The 27,268-nt window shown below is 38.0% G+C and overlaps 1 protein-coding gene across 1 annotated transcript; it reads left to right on the top strand.

Moving 5' to 3' along the window:
- The first annotated feature begins 552 nt into the window (after nt 1-552).
- LOC131149075 (gibberellin 2-beta-dioxygenase 6) lies at nt 553-25,514 on the top strand. The gene is made up of 3 exons (XM_058099143.1): nt 553-1,116; nt 3,370-3,697; nt 25,067-25,514. Exons 1-3 carry the CDS (start codon nt 620-622, stop codon nt 25,298-25,300), a joined length of 1,059 nt encoding a protein of 352 aa, XP_057955126.1. The 5' UTR covers nt 553-619; the 3' UTR covers nt 25,301-25,514.
- The last annotated feature ends 1,754 nt before the right edge of the window (nt 25,515-27,268 follow it).

The raw sequence follows: 27,268 nt of genomic DNA, 5'->3' as shown, positions 1-27,268 counted from the left end.
TGCATGATAAAGAATATATAATAAATAACTATTCCCAAATTTCATTATAGGGTGTCTATTTCTTTCTTATTCTTATAACATGTTGAATGAAATAATTATAAACACATAAGAAATAAGTACTTCCTTAATTTCTAATATTTAATTATTTCTAATGCCAAAATTAGTAATGCATTAATTAAATATTACCATATTATATATATTAAAAATTTCCCAAATTATTAATTCCAATAATTCATCTAGAATCCCGTGCATTGGGTCACGAGAGCCTACTCGTATTTAATAATTTAAAAACTCGATCGTCTTTGAAGAACTCAAAATTTGAATATGCATTCCATACATAATAAAAACTAATTTTAAAATAAAAATAATAATAAATATTTGCAACGCCAATAAAGACTCTCTCAACCACCAAAAATTACATATTAATATTTTAAAAACATTATCATTTATTACCATATTAATGTCCAACTACACAACATCACCATTAATTTATTATTTGTCAGTGTAATCATATAAATTTTATATAACATAATAATATATATATATATATATGTGTGTGTGTGTGTGTGTGTGTGTGTGTGTTAGTCTCGCTGCCCACTGCAGAGGTTACCAACAGACCATGGCAGCAGTCACTGAGAAGGCCGGAGAAGAAGGGGGAGAGATGAAGAAGATGATGTCCGGGTCGGGTTTCGAGTCTTACCCCCCTGCGCTTCGCCCGACCCACGAGAGCGTTGAGTCCGACGAGCACGGTGAAGAGGTGGAGGGTCCGGACACTGTGCCGGTCATCGACGCAGAGAGGCTGGACCCGGGGAAGCTGGGGGAAGCCTGCAGGGAGTGGGGAGTGTTCCGGTTGGTGAACCACGGAATGGGTTCGACCCTTTTGAGCGAAATCCGGGAGCGGGCGAAGGAGGTGTTCGGGCTGCCCTTTGAGACGAAACGGGCCCTGTTCGCCGCCACGAACCCGCTGTCGTACTTTTGGGGCACTGCCGCCCTCGCCCCATCCGGGTCAGCGCTGTCGAGGGGCAACCATGACGCGGACCGGGTCGAAGGGTTCAATGTTCCTTTGGGTCAGCTGTCCCAGTTCCGAGCTGGAGATCCCCTGATTGATTCGTTCAGGTACTTTAACCATTTTGGGTCGATACTCATTTATTCGTTTTTTTTTTTTCCAAATTTTTAATTTTAATTTTTTAAAAAATATATTAATTTTTAGAATAATAATTAATTAATTAATCGGGATAATGTGTCTACTCTTTTACGGTAAAATTTGAATTTTGATGGATAATGAAGTTTTAGTTAGTTAAGTAAATTCATGAGTCATCTTCAATCATAATTTTTTTTAAAATATTAACAAAATATTTTACTCTTTGTATTTTTGTTATTTTCTTTTTATAAAAAAAAACTGAAACCTCAGCAGCTGTTTGCTAATTTCCAAAGAAAATTTTAATTTATGTGCGTGTTTGTGTTTTTTTTTTTCAAAATTTTAATTTTAATTTTTTGAATAATAATCAATTAATTAATCAGGATAATGGGTCTACTCTTTTACGGTAAAATTTGAATTTTGACAGATAATTAAGTTTTAAATAGTTAAGTGAACTCATGAGTCATCTTCGAAAGATTGATCACAATTTTTAAAAAATATTAACAAAATTATTTTATTCTTCGTATTTTTGTTAGTTTTTATTCATAAAAAAAAAAACTGAAACCTCAACAGCTGTTTGCTCATTTCCAAATAAAATTTTAATTTATAAAGTTCTGATTAAGAATTTTATTTCAAAAAAGAAAAAAAAAATTTGTTTGTATTGTTTTCTATGTCAAATGATATTAAAAATAAAATTTTATCATGAGATATTTAAAACTAAGAAAATCAAATATTAGTGGTATATAAAATCAAATTTTTGTTTATTTATTTGTTATATTATTTTCCTTCTCATCTATGATAAGGAAAAATTAAAAACATAGCCCGAGGTTTGTTTTTAAAAAGGAAAATAAAGAAAAAAAAAATATTTAAACAATTAAATGCAATTTAAACAATTTATTATTGAAGTTTCCCAACAATGCATTTATTTATTTATTTTTTTTTCGGGTTCAAGTTGAGTTTGAGTTTGCCTGTATTTATTATGATTTATAGAAACTTTATTCAATTCACATTCGGTCATAACAAAAATTCTATTTAATTAATTTTATATGTATATTATCATTGATTTTTTTTAAGTAGATAATATGAACAAGTTTACTTTTAAAAATTCTAAAATTTAAACTCGAAGTGCAAAATAAAAAATCTTGATCAAATCGTAATATCGAATCGAAAACTTGATTTTCTTTATTTTTCAATTTGCAATTTACAAATTTTTTGTTAACGGTTTGGTTTTGAGTTGACCTATTCGATAAAAAAGTATTATTATTATAATTATTATTTTTGTCTAAGGAAAGTAAAGAAAAGAAATGAAGATTTTTTTTTTCTTAATATATTTTCTCTCCACATCAAAGGTACTTCTTATGAGATTTGCTAAAAAGATATTGATCTCTTGTGAGATTTGATAAAAAGATATTGACCTCTCCTAAGATTTCAAAATTTTTTCATAAATCTTTTGTGAAAATCTTAGGCAAAGTTGTATCAGCATTTTTTGGAAAAAAAAGTAATAATAAGAATTAAAGTTTTATGACATGTAAAATCAAATATATCAAAAATAAACTAATTCAAGTTTTTATTTTTTTAATATATTTTTAAGATCCATACAAGCCTTGAAGTTTTGCCAAAAAATAAAAATTGAAAGTAAGAAACAAAAAAACTCAAAGCTAGCACCACCATACTTGCCAACCATGCATCAATGACAAAAATCTTATTGAAAAGTAAAGATCTCAATCTTTTCAATCTCAATAATGAGTCCTTTTTGCCATTATCAACATCACTTTCATAACTCATGCTTTCATTTGGTGATGTGCATATCTTCTCATTGATTTAAAATAATTTTATGATCCGTTTGAATTTTTTTAAAAAAATATATATATTAGAAAAAGAAAAAATTCACACTTTTATGTTCGGAAAATGAATATATATCTCGCTAATAATTAATTAATTAATTAATTTTAGCATAAATAATAATTAATATTTTTTTAAAATTTATTCTTACTAATATTTGATATAGAGAGAAAATATAATAAAAATATATTTTTTACATTTATATTTTTTATTTTCCCATATCGAGAGAGACCTTTGTTCTCACATCAGTAATTATCGTCATGGTAATAATTATTTTGGACTTTACTAATTAATTTGTCTCGATATTTTACTGTCGAAAAATCGGGAGCTATCCATTTTCTTATTTATTTAATTTAATTGTGTTTAACTTTGTGTGCTTAATTCATAAGGGATATGCTAGAAGAGTATGGAAGGCATCAAGCTAGGCTTGCAAGGACCATTTTTGAGGCATTGGCCAAAAACCTCAAGTTGGATCCGAAACAATTGGATTCCCATTATATGGCTGAATCCACGGGCATAATACGGGTCTACCGCTACCCGGCCCGCTCCAGCGGTACTCGGGCGCTCGGGTTGGAAGAGCATACCGACAGCTCCGTTTTGTCAATACTGAACCAAGACGACGTCGTTGGTGGGCTTCAATTCCTGAAGGACAACGAATGGCTCCACGTCAAGCCCGTACCCGACACACTGGTTGTCAATATAGGTGACATGATGCAGGTTAGTGAAGTATTAAAAGTTAATTATTATATATTTGCATTAATTAAATATTTTGATTAAACGCATTAAAACTAATTAAGACTCCAAAATTAATAAAAATTTGTAGAAGGGGGTTGACTGATTTGACCCGTTTGCAATTTTTGTTTGATAATAATGATTTTTATAATAAAAAAATATTTATTTATTATATATATATATATTTTACATTTGTGTTTTATTGGTCTTCTCAAATTTTCAAGAAATTGTCGTTTTGTGTTGCTCACCCTTAAAATCAAAATCGCAGCCGATTTTTAAGGTTATTAATTTTAGTCAAAAATTAAATTTAAAACGTTAGTTTTATTGGTTAAAATAATATTGAAATTTTTGATCTATTGTTGTATGTAAAATATTAATACTACTACTATATTACATTGAAGTGAACTACTCAAATGAATCTATTCAACTAATCAATTTAGTTGTTTGTAAACTAATTGAACATGTTAATTAACTACGGTTTAAAATTAAATCAACGTAGGCAATGAGGGATGACGAGTACAAGAGTGTGAAACACGAAGTAGTGGGGAACAAGCAAAGGGAGAGGATCTCAATTTGCTACTTCATTATGATTAAGAACAATTTCTTTTAACAATGTCTGGTACACCTCAGCAAAATTGTGTGGCTGAAAGACAGAATCATACTTTTATAGAAATGGTTAGGAGTATGTTGAGTAATTTCTCAGTGCCCATTTCATTATGGATGGAAGCCCTTAAAATAGCAGTGTATGTGCTAAATCGAGTTCCTAAAAAGACAGCTTGGAAAACTCCTTTTGAACTGTGAACGGGAAGGAAACCGAGTTTAAGACACTTTCATGTTTGGGATTATCTAGTAGAGATTAGATTCTATAATCCCAATGAAAGGAAATTTGATTCAAGGATTGTGAGTGGGTATTTTATTAAATATCCAGAAAAGTCTAAAGGGTATAGGTTTTACTGTCCTAATCATAGTATGAGAATAGTTGAATCTGACAATACAAAGTTCCTTAAAAATGGTGAAATCAGTGGGAGTGATATATCACGAAATGTGGTCATTAAAGAAATTCAGGTTCCTATACTGATATCTAGACCTTTAACAGATATTGTTGTTCCTTTAGTTGTTGAAAGGCATGATAACACTTAACAACAATCTAATGATGTCTCACTTCGTAATGAAAATGTCACCATTGAGCTAATTGCAGAACAATCACAAGAAATAGCATTAAGAAGATCTTAAAGAGTAAGGAAACCAGTTATTTTTTATGATTATTTTGTATATCTATAAGAGACTGATTATGATTTAGTAACTAGTAAGGATCCGGTTACGTTTTCACAAGCCATTAAAAGTGATGATTCTGAAAAGTAGATCAATGCCATAAATGATGAGTTGAAATCTATGGAACAAAATAAAATTTGGGACATCATTGATTTGCCTAATGGATTTAAAACAATTTGGTATAAATGGGTCTTTAAGACCAAACACGACTGTAATGACAACATTGAACGATATAAAGTTAGACTTGTAACAAAGGGGAAAACTTAGAGGGAAGGTGTTTGGGGCGCCTCGAACCCGTCACGTGGAGCCCGGGTGCCACGTGTTCCAATCACCTGTATCTGATACCATAATTAACATGCACGCAGCGAAACATAAATAAATAACCTCGAATAAATATTAGAGTTCTATATAACAACCCAAAAACGAACACTACAACATCCAGATATCCGTATCCACAACCAGTATTTAAAATATAACCCAGTACAAATATATTTGTATATATATACCAGTATCTCACAATACCCCAAAAAGAAACCACCAAAAACAGTCCCAGCCCAGGCCTTCAAACCTGATCTCCAGAAGAACCTGAAAAGTTGTTAATCCACTAGGGTGAGACACTTCTCAGTAAGGGTGGAATAAATTATAACAGTGTGTGACAAATGAGTTTTAATATTTACATATCAAAATAAACTGTTTCTTATATAATATCAATAACAACTGAGAAAATGTACCATTAATAACATTCCCGACATCTAATATCATACACACATCCAATATGCACAAGTACATAATTTTTAAGCAGGCGAAAGTCCCCGAGGATAGGGAAGATTACCCGTCCATACAATTAACTTCTCTCTGCTCTGGTACCTAAAAGATACCTATCAGAGCACTCACCTTACTCGATAAGCTCACAGGTGAAGTATTACCTCGCCACCAGTACACATATCTTTATTATTTTAAAAGCGAAGGTTTCCGAGAATCAGGATGTTTACCCGCCCATACAAGTAGCATCCCTTTGCACTGATACCATGAAACTACCTAGCAGAGCACTCGCCTTTCTCAGCAAGCCCTCAGCTGTATGTTTACCTCACCGCATGCACACGCATGCATTCACAATATGTTATATCATTATTATTAAGCTATAATTAAATTCATATGCGCACAATACATCCACACAGGAATCATGCATCTCATACTTCGTCTTCCAATGTCATCAGTACGTGGCCCACACAGAGCGATGACGTACATATCAGTAAGTGGCCCACACAGGCACCTACATACTTTTTATCTACATGTGGCCCACACAGGCACCACTACCCATACAGGGTACATAACATGGCCCACATAGGCGCCATTATCCACACAATATATAATGTGGCCCACACAGGCACCATTCCAGCTTTCGCAACACGTGGCCCACACAGGCACCACTATTCACTAGTATCCAATTCCCATGACCCACTTGTCGTACATCAATAGAACAAGCTCCTCGACCTACCAATGTCCTACCCCATATAAATGACAATATGACGAGCTCCTCGACCTGCCAACGTCATATCATGATTTATATCTAGGCAATATAACAATATGCTTATACCAATGTTATATTGAGATGCATACGAATAATCACACCAATTAGTTCACACAGAAGCATCAATGCATTTCCACATAGGAATCTAACAGATCAATACATTTCCCACACAGTATCCCAATAAATCAATACATTTCCACACAGGAGTCAAACATAACAATTCATTCATCATGTCATAATCATTTCATACATCCCCACATGCAAACTCAAATATCACAGTAATTCATATTCAATTTATTAGGAAAAATTGTTCTCATGTCACACGAATTTAATATCATATGTAATTATCCCAAATATAAATTTTAAACAAAATCATCATTTTCTAGCACTCAGACGATTCTAAAAATCATATAGATAAATAATAAATTTTATACGCTTTTAAATAATTGGTTCATCTTAATAAAATACTGATATAATTATATTCCCCCTTACTCGATTCCCTGAATCATGCCTGCAAGGCTCTCAAAATTATACTCGCGGCGCTCACCCGAACCTTGATTCAATCAAATCAGCCCCAATAAAATATTATTTTAACTTTTCCTAATTTACAATAATTAAATATCAATTAATTTCTAAATAACCCATTTATCATAATTTTGGGGTTATTTTTACAACGACCCCACGAGAAATCTGTTCCGCTAGACTTATAGAGAATCATTCCTAGATTCTCATGGTGGTGTCCGATCGTCAATTTGACTTAAAATTTAGGAAAAATTGAGGTAGGAGTAAAAATTTGTCTGACTCTAGGAGATATGTCTACGTTGCTCCTATGACAAATCTACTTTGGTAGATATGTCGGTGGCAGAGAATGGAGTCTAGTGGTATTTTCGAATTTTCAATTGATCGAGAATTCGCCGCAAAATCGTAGAGAGAGGAGGAGGGGAGAGCGTGAGCTGAGAGAGTTTTTTTTTTTTCTTTTTCTTCCCTTTCTGCGCGTGAAGCTTCTTTCTTTTTTTCTTTTTTTTTTTCCTTATATCCTCTTCTTGCTTTGTTCAGAAACTTAAGAACTAAGTTTCCTTTTTTTTTTTTTTCTTTTATTCACAGCCCTTCCTTATCTTCTTCTATCTTTCTTTATTTCTTTCTTTTTTTCCCTTTATCTCTTTACTTAATACCTTATATATATATATATATACCCAAAATCCTCAAATGTCCTAATTTAATTAATTTTCTTAATAATATATTTTTTTAATTATTTTTTTTTTGGTTGTTACAGTTGATTATAAAGAGATGTTTTCTCCTGTGTCTAAAAAGAACTCTCTTAGAATCATAATGGCTTTGGTGGCTCATTTTGATTTAGAGTTGCACCAAATGGATGTGAAAATTGTCTTTCTAAATGAGAATTTAGATGAAGAGGTATTTAAGGATATTCCTGAAGGTTTAATGATTAAAGGAAAGGAGCACATGGTTTGCAAATTAAAGAAATCAATATATGGACTAAAACAAGCTTCGGGGCAATGGTATTTTAATTTTCATGATACCATCATGACCTTTGGTGTCACGCCTAGAACCCCGAAGTGGGACCCAGGAGTGAATTTAGTAACTAAACCCATCTCTGTATCAATTCAAAACATACATAATACAAACCAAGAGGGGGGGGGGTCCAACCCCGTGGGGTGAACGGATGCCCACATACACACACAACCATTCATACTCATCCAAAATACGCAGCGGAATATGGTCTTTTATACATAAACAGCATCATACCAAAGTTTATACAAATTAAGACATACATTCCCATAATATAAAACATACCCCAGGTGTCTACAAAAACCATCCTGACAGCCTGGATACCTAAACTCGTACCTAAATAGGTACTAGCAGTAGCTACAACACCCTTGCTTCCAGACACTAGTATGCTACTTACGACTACCTGAAGGACCTGAAAAAAAATATTGTATGTACATTCGGGGTGAGACACCTCTCAGTAAGAAAGAAAGCAGGTTATATCAGTGTGTGACATACTAGTGTTATTTTACGTACTCTATAACACTATAAAATACGATACAGTTCGAAACAATTACATACAGTTTCATACAGTTCTATACAGTTCCAGTATTTTCACAAAAACCATTCCAGTACATAAGATACCAAAAACATACGGTCAGTATCGTCACACTAGTTCGCAACTACACAAGGTCACCCTCGTCTCACAGCGATTACATTACTAACAACACGCAACTACGCTTGCGACGACCAAGGCCCAATAGTGATTACATTGCTCCATACGCAACTACACAAGGTCACCACCTCGTCTCACAGCGATTACATGACTACATACGCAACTATGCTGCGACAACCGAGGCCCACAATGATTACATTGCTACAATGCGCAACTACACAAGGTCACCTCGTCTCATAGGGCGATTACATTGCTACATATGCAACTACGCTGCGGCACTCAAGCCCACAGTGATTACATTGCTACATACGGTTAGAACACACCCTTTGGTGACTAGCCGGAACATACGGGTGATATTTCACCAACCCCGGATATAGAGTCGGCCACTCTCGCCCACGTAGTTAACTGGATCATGGTTGTTTTACAAATCCTTGGAATCATTTTGGAACTCACGTTCCTATATATGTCAGCGTACGGTAATAAGCCACCACATAGCTGTTTACAAATACCACTGGAACAAATACATACATTCATACATACCACACTTATTTGGTTTACGACAAAATCATATCGTTTACCAATTCAAGTATAGCAGTCTATGAAAAATATGGATAACAGTCATCTTAATAATACAGTTTAAACAAAACGAACGATTTTCCAAACAAAGTAGAGATGATACCCGAAATCCCTAATTTTTTCAAAAATTGTACCCTGAAAAATCCCGCATTTTTACCCCGATAGATTTCCCCAAACAGTGGCCAAAACTTACATACGATTGTAGCCTACAAGCTTACCCGCCTTGATTTTAAAAATAACTGAGATAAACTGAATCCCTTTACCTTAACCAGAATTCAGTTACGAACTCTAACGGTCCCCAAAACTACGAACCGAGACTCCAAAACCTACAAACCACAGTACATTACATACTTACAATCCGTACTACGAACACATATACTGAATCATAAACAAAAACCTGAACCTTACATCGATTTTAGCTCAAAACCCTAGATCGCTCGAAATGGGAATTCTGATCCGCTAGAAACGTGGAGAATCCTTCACTGATCCTCGCAGTAACTTTGGATTTACGATTCCGGCGACAAAATAGCGAAGTATTGAGGAGAGAGAGAGAGAGAGCTTCAATCTTAGAGAGAGAGAGAGAGAGGAAAACCATAACTTAGCCAAGAAAGAAACTACAAATATCCTTATATAGACCTTTGACCCGGGGGATTGCATTGACGAATTGATGTTTCTCGTCGACGAAGTCCTCAGTGATTTGGTCGACGAAACGGAAATTTCGTCGACGAATCCTGATATTTCCAACTTCCGCCTCTCGGCTTTTCCTCATCGACGAATTATGGCATCGTCGACGAAGTCTGCAGAATTCCATTTTTACTTACCTCTTTTACATAATAAACCCTCATCTCACGGTTGGGGTTCTTACAATCTCCCCTCTTTACAAAAATTTTGTCCTCGAAATTTGCAATCTCTTATTACAAACACATTCATACTACTACATACATACTCACTCTGAAGCGAAACCAAACTGTCACGATTCATACATACATAACTCTAGAGAATACGGCGGCTATTTTTTATGCAGTCCCATTACAATACATACATACATACTCTAGAAAATACGGCGACCATTTATACGCCGACGCCCCGTTACGATACATACATACATACATTCCCTCACTTATGGCGGAGGAATAACCGTGGTTACATACATACGTGGCCTCGGAAGTTTATAACACAACAAGATTCTCCCAGAGACTAACTACCAAATACAATACGATAACAGAGTATGACACACATACATACATACTCATACTATCATGTTATCCAAATATTACTCAAACAACTGTGGATACTTCCGACGTATTTCTGTTTTTAGTTCCCAGAAGCTTCCTCGTTCTCGTGGTTCGCCACAATACCTTCACCATGGTATTTCTTTGGTGTGAAGCTCGAACTTTATGATCTAGAACCTAAACAGGTATCGCAGCCTCATACGCGAAAGTATCCCTAATTTCCAACTCTCATAACTATAACTGTGAAGTATCCAACACGTACTTCCTCAATATGGACACGCCAACACATCATGGACCGCTCGAAAGTGCTATGAATAATACAACTCTGTAAGCACCCACCCACACTCCTCAATTACGCTCGAATGGTCTCTATGCCTCGAGCTCAACTTGCTTTCCTCCTAATCTCATCACCTCACACCCCCCTCACCCCCTTTCAATGTAATCGGAGTGGGGGGCTGATACGCAGAACTCCTTACCTTACCGCCCACCTCGAATCCAACTCACGGTGGCGACCAGTCCAGTTCGCAACAGTGCCCACACAGGCACCACTTTCACTAGTAATCCAATTCCATGACCCATTGTCGTACATCACTAGCAAACCCCGTCCTCGACCTACCAATGCCCTACCCCATATAAAGGACCACTATGCCGTGGGAAAACGCGCGAACGGCCCCAAGGCCAGAGCAAGGAGGGAGAGCGAGGCAGAGAACAAGAGGCGGAGTACCAAGGGGAGAGGGAGAGGCAGACGAAGAAGCACACCAATGAGGCACACAGAGAGCAGCAATGCATGGGCCAATAGGAAGCGAACAGGAGCAAGACAGGGCCCACACAGGGAGCCCAAGGAAAGCATATACAGGGCCACACAGGAGGCAAATCAGAACAAGGCAGGCAGCAGGGCAGAAGCAGGGAGACAGCCCAAGGCAAACGCAAATAGCACAGGAAGGGCAGAGGCGAAGGGAGGAGTCATACCTCCTCTCCCTAGACCCCCCCTCTGAGCCCCCCCGCTCTCCGCTCATCGATCCAACCCCTCCCCCTTTTATCTCTCTACCATCCCCCCCTTTCAAATCACCCCTTCTACCTCCCTCGCTCCCTTGCCACAACCCCTCCCACACTTCCCTCATCTCCATCCCACCTCTTTTCATCAACATTGCCCCTAAATCTCCCCCCTCTTTCCCCACCTCTTGTTCTCCCTCTCTGGCTCCTCAACCCCGGTTTCCCCCCCCGCCCCCCCCCCACCCCTACCCCAATTACTCCCCCCTCCTCACCCATTTCACCCTACCTTCCCACTTCGCGCCTTCCTTCTCTACAGCCTCTCCCCTTCCTTACCCCATCCCACACTTCACCTCTCACTTCCACCCCCCCTTACCTCTCCACCTCCTCCCTGTGCCCGTATACCCCCCCGTTACATCCCCCAACCTTTCACACTCCTATACATTACTCCCCCCCCCATCTACATCTCTCCCCGACCATCTCCCAAGCCCCTCCCCTTTTCCCTTCTTTTCACAGTCCCCCCCCCCCCCCCACCTCCCCCTACCCACCCCACCCAGTTTCCACTTTTCTATATACCACACATCTTCTCCACTTTCTTTTTCCCCACTTCACCCCTGCCCTCCTCTCAGGAAAAATTGTTCTCTGTCACACGAATTTAATATCAATGTAATTATCCCCACTATAAATTTTAAACAAAATCATCATTTTCTAGCACTCACAGACGATCTAAAAAATCAATAGATACAATAATAAAATTTTATACGCTTTTTAAATAATTGGTTCATCTCCCCCCCCTAATAAAATCCTGATATCTTATATTCCCCCTTACTCGATCCCTGAATTCATGCCTGCCAAGGCTTCAAAAATTTACTCGCGGCGCTCCACCCGAACCTTGATTCAATCAAATCAGCCCAATAAAATATTCTTTAACTTTTCCTAATTTACAATCATTAAATCTCAATTAATTTCTAAAAATAAACCCATTTATAATAATTTGGGGTTATTTTTACAACGACCCCACGAGAAATCATGTTCCGCTAGACTTATAGAGAATCTCCTAGATTCTCATGGTTGGTGTCCGATCGTCAATTTTGACTTAACATTTAGGAAAAATGAGGTGGAGTAAAAATTTGTCTGACCTAGGCGATATGTCTACGTGCTCCTATGACCAAATCTACTTTGGTGATATGGTCGGTGGCAGAGATGGAGTCTAGTGGTATTTTCGAATTTCAATTGATCGAGAATTCGCCGCAAAATCGAGTGAGAGGAGGAGGGGGGAAGAGCGTGAGATGAGAGAGTTTTTTTTTTTCTTGTTCTTCCCTGCTGCGCGTGAAAGCTTCTTTCTTTTTTTTTTTTTTTTTCCGTATATCCGCTTCTTGCTTGTTCAGAAAATTACGAACTAAGTGTCCTTTTTTTTTTTTTTCTTTATTCACAGCCCTTCCGTATTCTTCTTCTACTTTCGTTAGTTGCTTTCCTGTTCCCTTTAGGCTTTTACTTAATACCTTATATAGAGTATATATACAAAATCTCAAATGTCCGAATGTAATTAATTTTCTGAATAATATATTTTTTTAATTATTTTTTTTTGGTTGTTACAGTGATTATAAAGAGATGTGTTTTCTCTGTGTCTTAAAAGAACTCTCTTAGAATCATAATGGCTTTGGTGGCTCTTTTGATTTAGGTCACCAAATGGTATGTGAAACATGTCTTTAAATGAGAATTTAGTGAAGAGTATTTAAAGGCTATCCTGAAGGTTTAATGATTGAAAGGAAAGGAGCACATGGTTTGCAATTAAGAAATCAATATATGGGACTAAAACAAGCTTCGGGGCCATGGTATTTTAATTTCATGCTACCCATCATGACTTTGGGTAACGCTAGACCCCGAAGTGGGACCCAGGAGTGAATGTAGTAACTAAACCCATCTCTGTATCAATTCAAAATACATATACAAACCAAGAGGGGGGGGGGTCCAACCACGTGGGTGAACGGATGCCCACATTACACACACAACCTTTCAACTATCCACAAATACGCAGCGGCATTGGTCTTTTATACAAAAAAGCATCATACCAAAGTTTATACAAATTAGACATACATTCCCATATATAAAAACATACCAGGTGTCTACAAAAAAACCATCCTGACAGCCTGGATACCTAAACTCGTACTTAATAGTTACTAGCAGAGCTAAAAACACCCTTGCTTCCAGACACTAGTATGCTACTTACGACTACCTGAAGGACCTGAAAAAAAATATTGTATGTACATTCGGGGTGAGACACCTCTCAGTAAGAAAGAAAGCAGGTTATATCAGTGTGTGACATACTAGTGTTATTTTACGTACTCTATAACACTATAAAATACGATACAGTTCGAAACAATTACATACAGTTTCATACAGTTCTATACAGTTCCAGTATTTTCACAAAAACCATTCCAGTACATAAGATACCAAAAACATACGGTCAGTATCGTCACACTAGTTCGCAACTACACAAGGTCACCTCGTCTCACAGCGATTACATTACTACACACGCAACTACGCTGCGACGACCAAGGCCCAATAGTGATTACATTGCTCCATACGCAACTACACAAGGTCACCTCGTCTCACAGCGATTACATTACTACATACGCAACTATGCTGCGACAACCGAGGCCCACAATGATTACATTGCTACATACGCAACTACACAAGGTCACCTCGTCTCATAGCGATTACATTGCTACATATGCAACTACGCTGCGGCAACTCAAGCCCACAGTGATTACATTGCTACATACGGTGTAGAACACACCCTTTGGTGACTAGCCGGAACATACTGGTGATATTTCACACCCCGGATATAGAGTCGGCCACTCTCGCCCACGGTAGTTAACTGGATACATGGTTGTTTTACAAATCCTTGGAATCATTTTGGAACTCACGTTCCTATATATGTCAGCGTACGGTAATAAGCCACCACATAGCTGTTTTACAAATACCTGGAACAAATACATACATTCATACATACCACACTTATTTGGTTTACGACAAATCATATCGTTTACAAATTCAAGTATACAGTCTATGAAAATATGGATAACAGTCATCTTAATAATACAGTTTAAACAAAACGAACGATTTTCCAAACAAAGTAGAGATGATACCCGAAATCCCTAATTTTTTCAAAAATTGTACCCTGAAAATCCCGCATTTTTACCCGATAGATTTCCCCAAACAAGTGGCCAAAACTTACATACGATTGTAGCCTACAAGCTTACCGACCTTGATTTTAAAAATAAACTGATATAAACTGAATCCCTTTACCTTAACCAGAATTCCAGTTACGAACTCTACGGTCCCCAAAACTACGAACCGAGACTCCAAAACCTACAAACCACAGTACATTACATACTTACAATCCGTACTACTACACATATACTGAATCATAAACAAAAACTGAACCTTACATCGATTTTAGCTCAAAACCCGAGATCGCTCGAAATGGGATTCTGATCCGCTAGAAACGTGGAGAATCCTTCACTGATCCTCGCAGTAACTTTGGATTTACGATTCCGGCGACAAATAGCGAAGTAATTGAGGAGAGAGAGAGAGAGAGCTTCAAATCTTAGAGAGAGAGAGAGAGAGGAAAACCATAACTTAGCCAAGAAGAAACTACAAATATCCTTATATAGACCTTTGACCCGGGGGATTTCATTGACGAATTGATGTTTCTCGTCGACGAAGTCCTCAGTGATTTGGTCGACGAAACGGAAATTTCGTCGACGAATCCTGATATTTCCAACTTCCGCCTCTCGGCTTTTCCTCATCGACGAATTATGGCATCGTCGACGAAGTCTGCAGAATTCCATTTTTACTCCTCTTTTACATAATAAACCCTCATCTCACGGTTTGGGTTCTTACAATCTCCCCTCTTTACAAAAATTTTGTCCTCGAAATTTTGCAATCTCTTATTACAAACACATTCATACTACTACATACATACTCACTCTGAAGCGAAACCAAACTGTCACGATTCATACATACATACTCTAGAGAATACGGCGGCTATTTTTATGCAGTCCCATTACAATACATACATACATACTCTAGAAAATACGGCGACCATTTATACGCAGCCCCGTTACGATACATACATACATACATTCCCTCACTTATGGCGGAGGAATACCGTGGTTACATACATACGTGGCCTCGGAAGTTTATAACACAACAAGATTCTCCCAGAGACTAACTACCAAATACAATACGATAACAGAGTATTACACACATACATACATACTCATACTATCATGTTATCCAAATATTACTCAAAACAACTGTGGATACTTCCGACGTATTTCTGTTTTTAGTTCCCAAGAAGCTTCCTCGTTCTCGTGGTTTCGCCACAATACCTTCACCAATGGTATTTCTTTGGTGTGAAGCTTCTGAACTTTATGATCTAGAACCTAAACAGGTATCTCCTCATACGCTAAAGTATCCCTAATTTCCAACTCATCATAACTAATAACATGTGAAGGATCCAACACGTACTTCCTCAATATGGACACGAGAAACACATCATGGACCCTCGAAAGTGCTAGAAGTAATACAACTCTGTAAGCTACCCAACCCACTCGCTCAAGTACCTCGAATGGTCCGATATACCTCGAGCTCAACTTGCCTTTCCTCCTAAATCTCATCACCCCTTTCATCGGAGCGATACGCAGAAATACCTTACCGCCCACCTCGAACTCCAACTCACGGTGGCGAACATCTGCGTAACTCTTCTGCTGACTCTGAGCCAATCTATTCCTCTCCTGGATCAAACCTACTTTCTCAGACGCCTGCTGTACAAGTTCAAGTCCTAAAACCTGACGTTCACCGACCTCATCACAATACAAAGGAGATTGACACCTTCGACCATACAAAGCCTCGATCGGTGTCATCCCTATACTAGCCTGGAAGCTGTTGTTATAGGCAAACTCCACTAGTGGCAGAAACTAAATCCAACTACCACCGAAGTCCAATACACAAGCTCGTAATATATCTTCCAAGATCTGTATCGTCCTCTCCGACTGTCCATCAGTCTAGGGGTGGAACGTCGTACTGAAAGTAAGCTTCGTCCCCAGTGCTTCCTGCAAGCTCTTCCAAAATCGAGAAGTAAACCTCAGATCCCGATCAGAAATAATGGACACCGGCACTTTGTGCATTCTCACTATCTCATGCACATATAGGTCCTCTAGCCTACTCAAAGGGTAACTAACCTTCGTCGGTACAAAGTGAGCAGATTTCGTCAACCTGTCCACAATTACCCAAATAGCATTCTGCCTGTGAAGCGTTGTCGGTAATCCGGTAACAAAGTCCATGGAAATATGCTCCCATTTCCATACCGGAATAGGCAAAGGCTGCAACGGCCCTGTTGGCCTCTGATGTTTAGCTTTTAACTGCTGACACGTTAGACACTGCTCCACAAATCGGGCAATATCTCTCTTCATACCACTCCACCAGAAGGACTCGCGCAAATTCCGATACATTTTCGTACTACCCGGATGTACCGTATATAAAGAACGATGCGCTTCCTCCAAAATTGTCCTTCTGATCTCATCGTCATTTGGAACACACAGCCTGATCCCAAACCTCAACACACCTCTGTCAGAAATGTTAAAATCCGCAGTTGAACCCTGCTGCACTTTCTCCACAATCTCAGCTAACTCTGCATCATTTGCCTGCGTGGCTTTAACACGCTTAAACAAAGTCGGTTGAATCACCAAATTAGCAATGAAAGCATGATGATCACCGAACACCATTTCCACGCCAAGGCTTTCCAGGTCCCGCCTGACATGATGTTGAGTTACAACTGCAAATACTGCTGCATGTTCTGACTTCCAACTCAACGCATCAGCTACCACGTTAGCTTTCCCCGAATGATAGCTAATCATGCAATCGTAGTCCTTAATCAACTCTAGCCACCACTTCTGCCTCATATTCAGCTCCTTCTGCATGAAAAAGTACTTGAGGCTTTTGTGTTCAGTGAAAATCTCACACTGAACACCGTACAAGTAGTGTCGCCAGATCTTCAAGGCATGAACAACAGCTGCTAACTCTAGGTCATGCGTAGGGTAATTCTTCTCATACTCCTTAAGTTGCCGAGAAGCATAAGCTACCACCTTACCCTGTTGCATAAGCACACATCCCAAACCTTTCAGGGACGCGTCACTATAGATTACAAAACCCTCATTCTTCGAAGGAATGATCAACACTAGAGCAATAACCAGCTGGTGTTTCAATTCAAGAAAGCACTGCTCACACTCACTAGTCCAGTCAAACTTCGCCCCCTTTTTAGTCAATCGTGTCAGAGGTTCAGATAATTTAGAGAAACCCTCCACGAACCGACGATAGTAACCCGCCAGTCCTAGAAAACTTTGAACCTCTTGTGTACTCTTCGGTCTAACCCAGTCGACCACAACTTCGATCTTGCTAGGATTAATAAAGATACCGCCCTCAGACACCACATGGCCTAAGAACGCGACCTGATTCAACCAGAACTCACACTTCTTCAGCTTAGCATACAACTTCTTCTCTCGTAGAATTCGTAGCACCAACCTCAAATGGTTTTCATGTTCTTCCGGACTCCTCAAGTATACCAAAATGTCATCCATGAACACCACTATGAACTGGTCCAGGTACTCATGAAACACCCTATTCATCAGATCCATAAATACTGCCGGCGCATTGGTCAACCCGAACGGCATAACTAAGAACTCATAGTAGCCGTATCTGGTTCGAAAAGCAGTCTTCGCTACATCCTCAGACCTAACCCTCACTTGATGATATCCTGACCGTAGGTCGATCTTCGAAAATACCTGTGTTCCCTACAGCTGGTAAAAAAGGTCATCTATACAAGGCAAAGGGTAACGGTTCTTTACCGTCACTTTGTTGATCTCACGGTAGTCAATGCACATATGCATCGACCCATCCTTCTTCTTTACAAACAATACTGGAGCTCCCCAGGGCGAAACACTCAGTCGAATAAAATCTTGGTCCAGTAGTTCCTGCAACTGCTCCTTCAACTCTCGAAAGTTCTGCTGGAGCCATTCGGTAGGAGCTTTAGAAATCGGTGCTTTGCTAGGCAACAACTCTATCGTAAACTCCACCTTACGATCCAGAGGTAAGCCTGATAAGTCATCTGGAAACACATCCAGAAACTCGTTGACCACCCAAATACCCTCAAGTCTCAACTCATCCCGCGGTGGTTCCTTTACGCAAGCTAGGTACCTCTGACAACCATCCAAGAGTAACCTCCTTGCCTATAATGTCGATAAGATCTGTGGCGCCGGACGCACATACGATCCCACAAACTCATACTCCTGCTTCCCAGGAGGTCTAAACACTACTACCTTTTTACGACTCAATTACCGCATAGCTAGAGAACAACTAATCCATTTCCAGTATGACATCGAAACCCGACATGTCGTATACTACAAGATTTTCCGGTAGCAGTCTCTTCTGAATCACAACTAGGCAGTTTCCTATCATCTTATTACAAATCATTACACTCCTAGTTGGCGTAGTTACGGACAACATCTCATTCATCACACAGGTTTCTGCCTCACACAACTTCACGAAACTAGCAGATATGAACAAATGGGTTGCTCCCGAATCAAATAAAACAATAGCTCTATTCGAAAGCAATGACATGGTACCTGTCACCACGTTCCCAGCATGTTTTGCATCTGTTGGAGTAGGTGAATATACTCTTACCGGAGCTGTGGTTGTCTGGTGGATCCCCCGAGACATCAGATTACTCCCACAGTTTTGACTCTATGCAGGCATAATCCTCCTCTGTTCCTAACAGCTCTTCGCCATATGGCCCGACTTGCCACAATTGTAGCAGAAACCCCAGAAAGGCTGACATTCGCCGTCGTGCCATTTACGACACTTAGTGCACGGTACGGAGGATGGATTCCCTTAAGAACCCGGCCGCTCGGTATTCTGCCGGTAACCAGAGCTGTAATTCTTTTTCTTCTTCCACTGTCCCTGCTAAGGACCACTCTGAGGAGCAGAAGATACTGGCCTCTTCCCTTGAATCTGCACTACCTCATCTCCCCGAAGATCGGTCTCAACTATGGTGGCTTTATCCACTAGAACAGAGAACTCACGGATCTACAGCATCCCCACTAAACGGCGGATGTCTTACCTCAGACCCCTCTCGAACCTCCGAGCCTTCTTGTGCTCATTCGGAACCAAGTATGGTGCAAATTGAGACAACTCGATAAACCTAGCAGCATACCTTTGCACTGTCAACATCCCCTGTATCAGGCCCGAAAACTCATCAGCCTTCGCATCCCGAGTGGAGACCGTAAAGTATCTCTCGAAAAATACCTCCTTGAAGTGGGCCCACGTCATACCATATGGACCAACTCTCTGCCTTTCTAGTAGACTCACTGTCGTCCACCATCGCCCTGCCTCCCCAGTTAGCTAGAAGGTAGCATACAAAACCTTCTGCTTCTCAGTGCAGTGGAGGACTTCCAAAATTCTCTCGGTCTTCTCGACCCAGTCCTCTGCCACTATCGGATTCGGTCCTCCTGTGAATGTCAGAGGGTGCATGCGTGTGAACCTCTCGATGGTACACCCCGCATCAGTAGGAGAGCTCTCGTTTCTCCTAATACTCCACCCAATCTCTCGGATCACCTATCTCGCCAAACCACGAGACACAGAAGGAGACTCATCGCTTGCCGTCTCCTCGAAGCCACTTTCCAAGTTATTATCCTTAGGCTCCATTCTGAAAACAGAATAGGAATTGGTTAGAATTCCTATATCATACACAATTAACACAATCACAAACCTAATCATGTCAACTATTACCCTCACAGGTCTAAGCTTGTCCCGTCACATCGACACGAATCCATCAATGGTCTGCCTTGCCTTTACTGGAATCTTAATTCCAGGAAAAACACGGAATACCGTTGACACATCTTGATCTAACAACAGAACAACCCTCGACCAACACTACCCATTTCCTACATCCTATACTCTGGTATGTACACATCAATACTCCTAACCAAGTCTACAAGACCCAATAACTTGGTTAGTTCTGATACCAAGTTGTCACGCCCCGAACCCCGAAGTGGGACCTAGGGGTGAATTTAGTAACCTAACTTGTCTCTGTATCAATTCAAAACATATATGATACAAACCAAGAGGGGGGGTCCAATCCCGTGGGGTGAACGGATGCCCATATGCACACACACAACCATTCATACTCATCCAAAATACGTAGCAAAATACAGTCTTTTATACATAAACAACATCATACCAGAGTTTATACAAATTAGGACATACATTCCCATAATATAAAACATACCCCAGGTGTCTACAAAAACCATCCCGACAGCCTGGATACCTAAACTCGTACCTAAATAGGTACTAGAAGTAGCTACAACATCCTTGCTTCCAGACGCTAGGATGCTACTTATGGCTACCTGAAGGACATGAAAAAAAAAATATTGTATGTACATTTGGGGTGAGACACCTCTCAGTAAGGAAGAAAGCAGGTTATATCAGTGTGTGGCATACCAGTGTTATTTTACATACTCCATAACACTATAAAATACGATACAGTTCGAAACAATTACATACAGTTCCAGTATTTTCACAAAAACCATTTCAGTACATAAGATACCAAAAACATACGATCAGTGTCGTCACACTAGTTCGTAACTACACAAGGTTACCTCGTCTCACAGCGATTACATTACTACACACGTAACTATGCTGTGACGACCAAGGCCCAATAGTGATTACATTGCTCTATACGCAACTACACAAGGTCACCTCATCTCACAGCGATTACATTGCTACATATGCAACTACGCTGCGACAACTGAGGTCCACAGTGATTACATTGCTACATACGCAACTACACAAGGTCACCTCGTATCACGGCGATTACATTACTACATACGCAACTACGCTGCGACAACTCAGGCCCACAATGATTACATTGCTACATACGGTGTAAAACACACCCTTCGGTGACTAGCCGGAACATACTTGTGATATTTCACACTCCGGATATAGAGCTGGTCACTCTCGCCCACGTTAGTTAACCGATACATGGCTGTTTTACAAATCCCTGGAATCATTTTGGAACTCACGTTCCTATACATTTCAGCATACGGTAATAAGCCGCCACATAGTTGTTTACAAATACCTGGAACAAATACATACATTCATACATACCACACTTATTTGGTTTATAGCAAATCATATCGTTTACAAATTCAAGTATACAGTTTATACAAATATGGATAACAATCATCTCAATAATACAGTTTAAACAAAACGAACGATTTTCCAAACAAAGTAGAGATGATACCCGAAATCCCCAATTTTTTCGAAAAATGTACCTTGAAAATCTTGCATTTTTACCCGATAGATTTCCCCAAACAAGTGGCCAAAACATACATACGATCGTAGCCTACAAGCTTACCAACCTTGATTTCGAAAATAAACTGATATAAACTGAATCCCCTTACCTTAACTAGAATTCCAGCTACGAACTCTACGGTCCCCAAAACTACGAACCGAGACTCCGAAACCTACAAACCACAGTACATTACATACTTACAATCCGTACTACTACACATATACTGAATCAAAAACGAAAATCGAGTCTTACCTCGATTTTAGCTCAAAACCCGAGATCGCTCGAAACGGGATTCTAATCCGCTAGAAACGTGGAGAATCCTTCACTGATCCTCGCAGTAACTTTGGATTTACGATTCCGGCAACAAATGGCGAAGCAATCGAGGAGAGAGAGAGAGAGAGAGCTTCAAATCCTAGAGAGAGAGAGAGAGAGAGAGAGAGAGAGAGGAGAAAACCATAACTTAGCCAAGAAGAAACTACAAATATCCTTATATAGACCTTTGACCCAAGGGATTTCGTCGACGAATTGGTGTTTCTCGTTGATGAAGTCTTTAGTGATTTCGTTGACGAAACGAAAATTTTGTCGACGAATCCTGATATTTCCAACTTTCGCCTCTCGGCTTTTCCTCGTCGACGAACCTCTGAATTTCGTCGACGAGAAGCCTTCTACCTTCGTCGATGAATTATGGCATCGTCGACGAAGTCTGCAGAATTCCATTTTTACCCCTCTTTTACATATTAAACTCTCATTTCATGGTTTGGGTTCTTACATTTGGTTTTAAAGAAAACATTGTTGATCGGTGTATATATCTAAAGGTCAATGGGAGCAAGTTTATCTTTCTAATTCTATATGTTGATGATATTTTACTTGCCAGTAATGATTTTGGCTTATTAAATGATACCAAGAGATTTCTTTCTATGAACTTTGAAATGAAAGATATGGATGAGACAACTTATGTGATTGGAATTGAAATATTCCGCGATAGATCACTTAGACTGTTAGGGCTGTCTCATAAAGGATATATTAATAAAGTTCTAGAAAGATTTCATATGCCTGATTGTAAACCAACTCCTACTCCTATTTGTAAAGGGGACAAGTTCAGCGTAAAAGATTGTCCACAGAATGAATTTGAAAATAAAAGTATGGAAAATATTCCTTTTGCATCTGTTGTTGGGAGTTTGATGCATGTGCAGATTTGTACGAGACCAGATATTAGTTTTGCAGTTGGGATGCTCGAGAGGTACCAAAGTAATCCTGGAATGGAGCATTGGAAAACTGCAAAGAAAGTCTTGAGGTACTTAAAAGGAACCAGACATTGTATGCTCACATATAGGAGAACAGATCAGTTGGAGGTGGTTGGCTACTCTGACTCAGATTTTGCTGGATGCGTTGATAGTTGTAAGTCAACGTATGACTATTTGTTTTTGTTAGCTGGAGGAGCAATATCATGGAAAAGAGCCAAACAAACTATCATAACAACATCTACTATGAAAGTTGAATTTGTGGCATGCTTTGAGGCCACGATTTAGGCTCTATGGTTGTGGAACTTTATCTCAGGACTTGGGATTGTCGACAGTATAGTTAGGCCACTGAGAATTTATTATGATAATTCCACAGCAGTCTTTTTTCTCAAAAAACGACAAATACTCTAATGGCGTTAAGCATATGGAGCTCAAGTATTTGGCTGTTAAGGAGGAAGTTCGGAAACAAACAGTACTTATAGAACATATAAGGACTGAGCTCATGATAGCTGATCCTTCAACGAAAGGATTGACACCAAAGGCATTTAAAGAACATGCTGATCACATGAGTCTTTGTTGTAATCCTTGATGTACGATAGTAGATCTTTATGTTTTGTTCTTTAACATATATAATGATATCAATAAAAGTGTTTCCGAAAATTATTTTCGTTTACCATCAATCACGTGATTATGGAGATGGTTTACTGTTAAACAGAAATAGTCTTTGACAAAGACATTACAGGGACATTAGGGTAACTTTCTATTATGGATTATTGTTAAGTAGTTTATTAGTATTGTGGTACATGGAAGGGAAGATGTCGCTCTAATGATATTTACCGTCATGACTCGTATTAATGAGTTGCTTAATTATGATATTATGGTAATCTCATTGAAAAGTTTAAATAAGTTAATGTTTTGTGCACATTATGGTTATTTGCTAATCCATATTAATATCATTCATATGAGCCAAATGGGAGAATGTAGGATTTATATCTTAAAGGATATGTCCCACATGAATGATGAGTCCCACATGTAGGGTATGTGTCCCATATGATAAGGATATGAATTAATGGTTGTATGAGTTAACTAAAGGGTTGGCTTATTTAATATGAGAAATTAATGGTGGAAGTTTGAAGAAATTCGTATACAAACATATACATATATATATTAGCTACTATTATGGGGAGTAGTTATAAGGGCATGCTATACATCAAGCTAAGCTCTAAGGGTAGGAAAAGAGAGTTAAAGAAGAGAAGGGAAAAGTTAAGCTCATAAGCTCTAAGGGGTTAACTACATGGTAAAGCAAAGAAAAGATAGGAAGAAATGAATTGTCCTCTTTCTGTCTCTACTTCTCTAATCATCAAGAAATCCCATAGATCTGGTAAAGGAAGGAAAGAGAAAGAGGAAAAGTAGGAGAAACGATTCTTCGGATTTTTCGAGTATTCTTCTCGATAGGTTTGATATGGCCGATTCTGGTATATAAATTTTATTTTCCCACATAAAGGTTATTGATGTGAAGTTCGTGATAATTGAAGATCCTTGATTGCAGTATATTTATAAAAATTATCCTAAAAAAATAATAGTAGCATCTAAAAATTTTCTTACATATATATATATATATATATATTTTATATTTGTGTTTTATTGGTCGTCTCAAAATTTTAAGAAATTGTCGTTTTCTGTCACTCACCCTTAAAATCAAAATCGCAGTCGATTTTTGAGGTTATTAATTTTAGTCAAAAATCAAATTTAAAAGGTTGGTTTTATCGGTTAAAATAATATTGAAAATTTTGATCATATAAAATATTAATACTACTATATTACATTGAAGTGAACTACTCAAATGAATCAATTTAGTTGTTTGTAAACTAATTGAACATGTTAATTAACTATGATTTAAAATTAAATGAACGTAGGCGATGAGCGACGACGAGTACAGGAGCGTGAAACACAGAGTAGTGGGGAACAAGCAAAGGGAGAGGATCTCAATTTGCTACTTCGTGTTCCCGGCGGATGAAGGCACAATTCGAAGCTCAAGGTACATACCTTTCTCTTACACTGATTTTCGTGCACAGGTGCAGAAAGATATAAGGCAGTTGGGCTCCAAGATTGGCCTCCAACGTTTCAAGCTTCCCACCGCAGTGGATTGATATTACAGATTACAACTTTTCATGTCTACAAATATCCTAAGCGACTCAAAGGATCACTCCGGATTCGGTTCCAGTGAGAGATGATGCCTTATCATTATTATTATTATTATTATTATTATCATTTTAAATGTTTCGCCTGCTATTTCTCGACCCAAACAAAAGATTAAGGAAGCCAAATGAATAAAATTTAGCAGTTAAGAAAATTAACTAAAAATTTGCCTCGTCTCGTGTATTATCGATGCTTTTGCGCATGGGATTGAGTATATTATCCAATTATTACACATGCAAGTTTATGAGTGTGTGAGAGCACGAGCTCGTGAGCATATCTCATGAAGGTAAGAGGAGAAGATGAAGTTCTATATGATGATAGAGGGAAAACGAAAAGAATGGGAAGGCAAAATTATCACTACGAGACTACCAAAATTTTCTCTTCGGCCTTTTAGAAATAGTTAATGTTTAAGCTATTCAAAAACTCGATTCAATATGAGATTCATTTTATTGTTTAAACCAAATGTATACTGAATTCTAAGATGAGCCCATAGAATGTTTATGTGATACAAGCGAAAGCCAAGTCTAGCAACGCACGAAGACTTGTGTGTTATATCTGTTCATTTTTAACAAGTTGGGCTGGGCTGGGGTTTGTGCCAAGCCTGAGCAGATATTTGACCCAACAGGAGCCAAAAAAGGCCTTGGATTGGGCCTGGACAATTCCAACACCAGGCCTTACTTCACTAAGCCCAGGCGCAGGCGCAGGCCCATCCATACCAAAATTGGCAAGCAGCTCTTATTTTTTATTTTAGTTTTCCAAAAAATTGTTAAAAAAAAGTTTAGATAAATATCCGGTCTTATAATATTTGCATGAAAAAAATGAAAAATAATAATTTTTTTTGACATTATTTGCTTGCGAAAAAATTTTATTTTAAAAGTCTTAAACTTTTACAAAATGTCACTTTATTTTATAATTTTTAAAATTTTGATAAAAAAGTTGGAAAATATTTTTATATTATTTTCTATATATTTTATCCATACTCTATTATTAGGAGTATGAAATTTAGATTTTGGATTTGAAGTTGCGTAGATTATGACAAAATATAGGATAAAATTACTTTGAGTTTCTCACAAATTTCGTGCAAATCCAGTTCAAGCCTTAGAAATTTAGATTTTGGATTTGAAGTTGCGTAGATTATGACAAAATATAGGATAAAATTACTTTGAGTTTCTTACAAATTTCGTGCAAATCCAGTTCAAGCCTTAAAATTCATAGTCCGAAATACTACTTTATGTAACTTTTAAAAAATTTAAAAACTTATCTTTTTTTGTGATTATTTGAAATCTGGAATTAAAAAAAAATACTTTGCACAATTATAAACGAACTCTTTATTTTCTACATTTTTTAACACGGATCTTGAAAATTTAAAGATAAGTTAAAATTTTTTTTTTTTTACCTATATGGGGTAATTTAAAAATATTAATGTCATCCCAAAAGGAGAATAAATTGTTTGGCTAGTTTTGAATGTGTAAGCACATCAATTTCTTTTTTGTTCTAAAATAGGTGAAAGCGTGATTTTAAAATATGAATAATATGCTAAAAGAAAATAATTTGATTGGTGGATTTTGGAGTACGAATGACAAAAAATAATTAACCTTATTTTAGTTTTAGTAACAAGTTAAAATAAAGGTATATTATTTGAATGGTAATTTCGAGCATACCTAATATTTACGGTACACATACTATAATAGGTAATGTAGGTCATATTATTTGCTTGAGCTATAAATATGGCATGCATTCGACCATGTCGTATGAGCCCACTAAACGAAGGTGACATAAAAGAATCAGTTGTTTTGTCTAATGACCATAGTCCACGGCTAATCTCTTATAGCAAAAACACCAAAGCATTGATGCACACAATGGGATTGGGATCAAAATAGTTTTACAATATTGATAGGAAACTAAATTTTACTATATTA

Source organism: Malania oleifera, chromosome 2, assembly GCF_029873635.1.
Source record: "Malania oleifera isolate guangnan ecotype guangnan chromosome 2, ASM2987363v1, whole genome shotgun sequence".
Lineage (NCBI taxonomy): Eukaryota > Viridiplantae > Streptophyta > Magnoliopsida > Santalales > Ximeniaceae > Malania > Malania oleifera.
This window is presented reverse-complemented; position numbering and strand designations above follow the sequence as displayed.

Bases quoted from the DNA above. Each gene is read 5' to 3' on its own strand.
- LOC131149075 (XM_058099143.1), top strand. From the start codon at position 620: ATGGCAGCAGTCACTGAGAAGGCCGGAGAAGAAGGGGGAGAGATGAAG. The intron at 1,117-3,369 runs GTACTTTAACCA...TTAATTCATAAG, and splicing joins CCCCTGATTGATTCGTTCAG to GGATATGCTAGAAGAGTATG. The intron at 3,698-25,066 runs GTTAGTGAAGTA...AAATGAACGTAG, and splicing joins ATATAGGTGACATGATGCAG to GCGATGAGCGACGACGAGTA.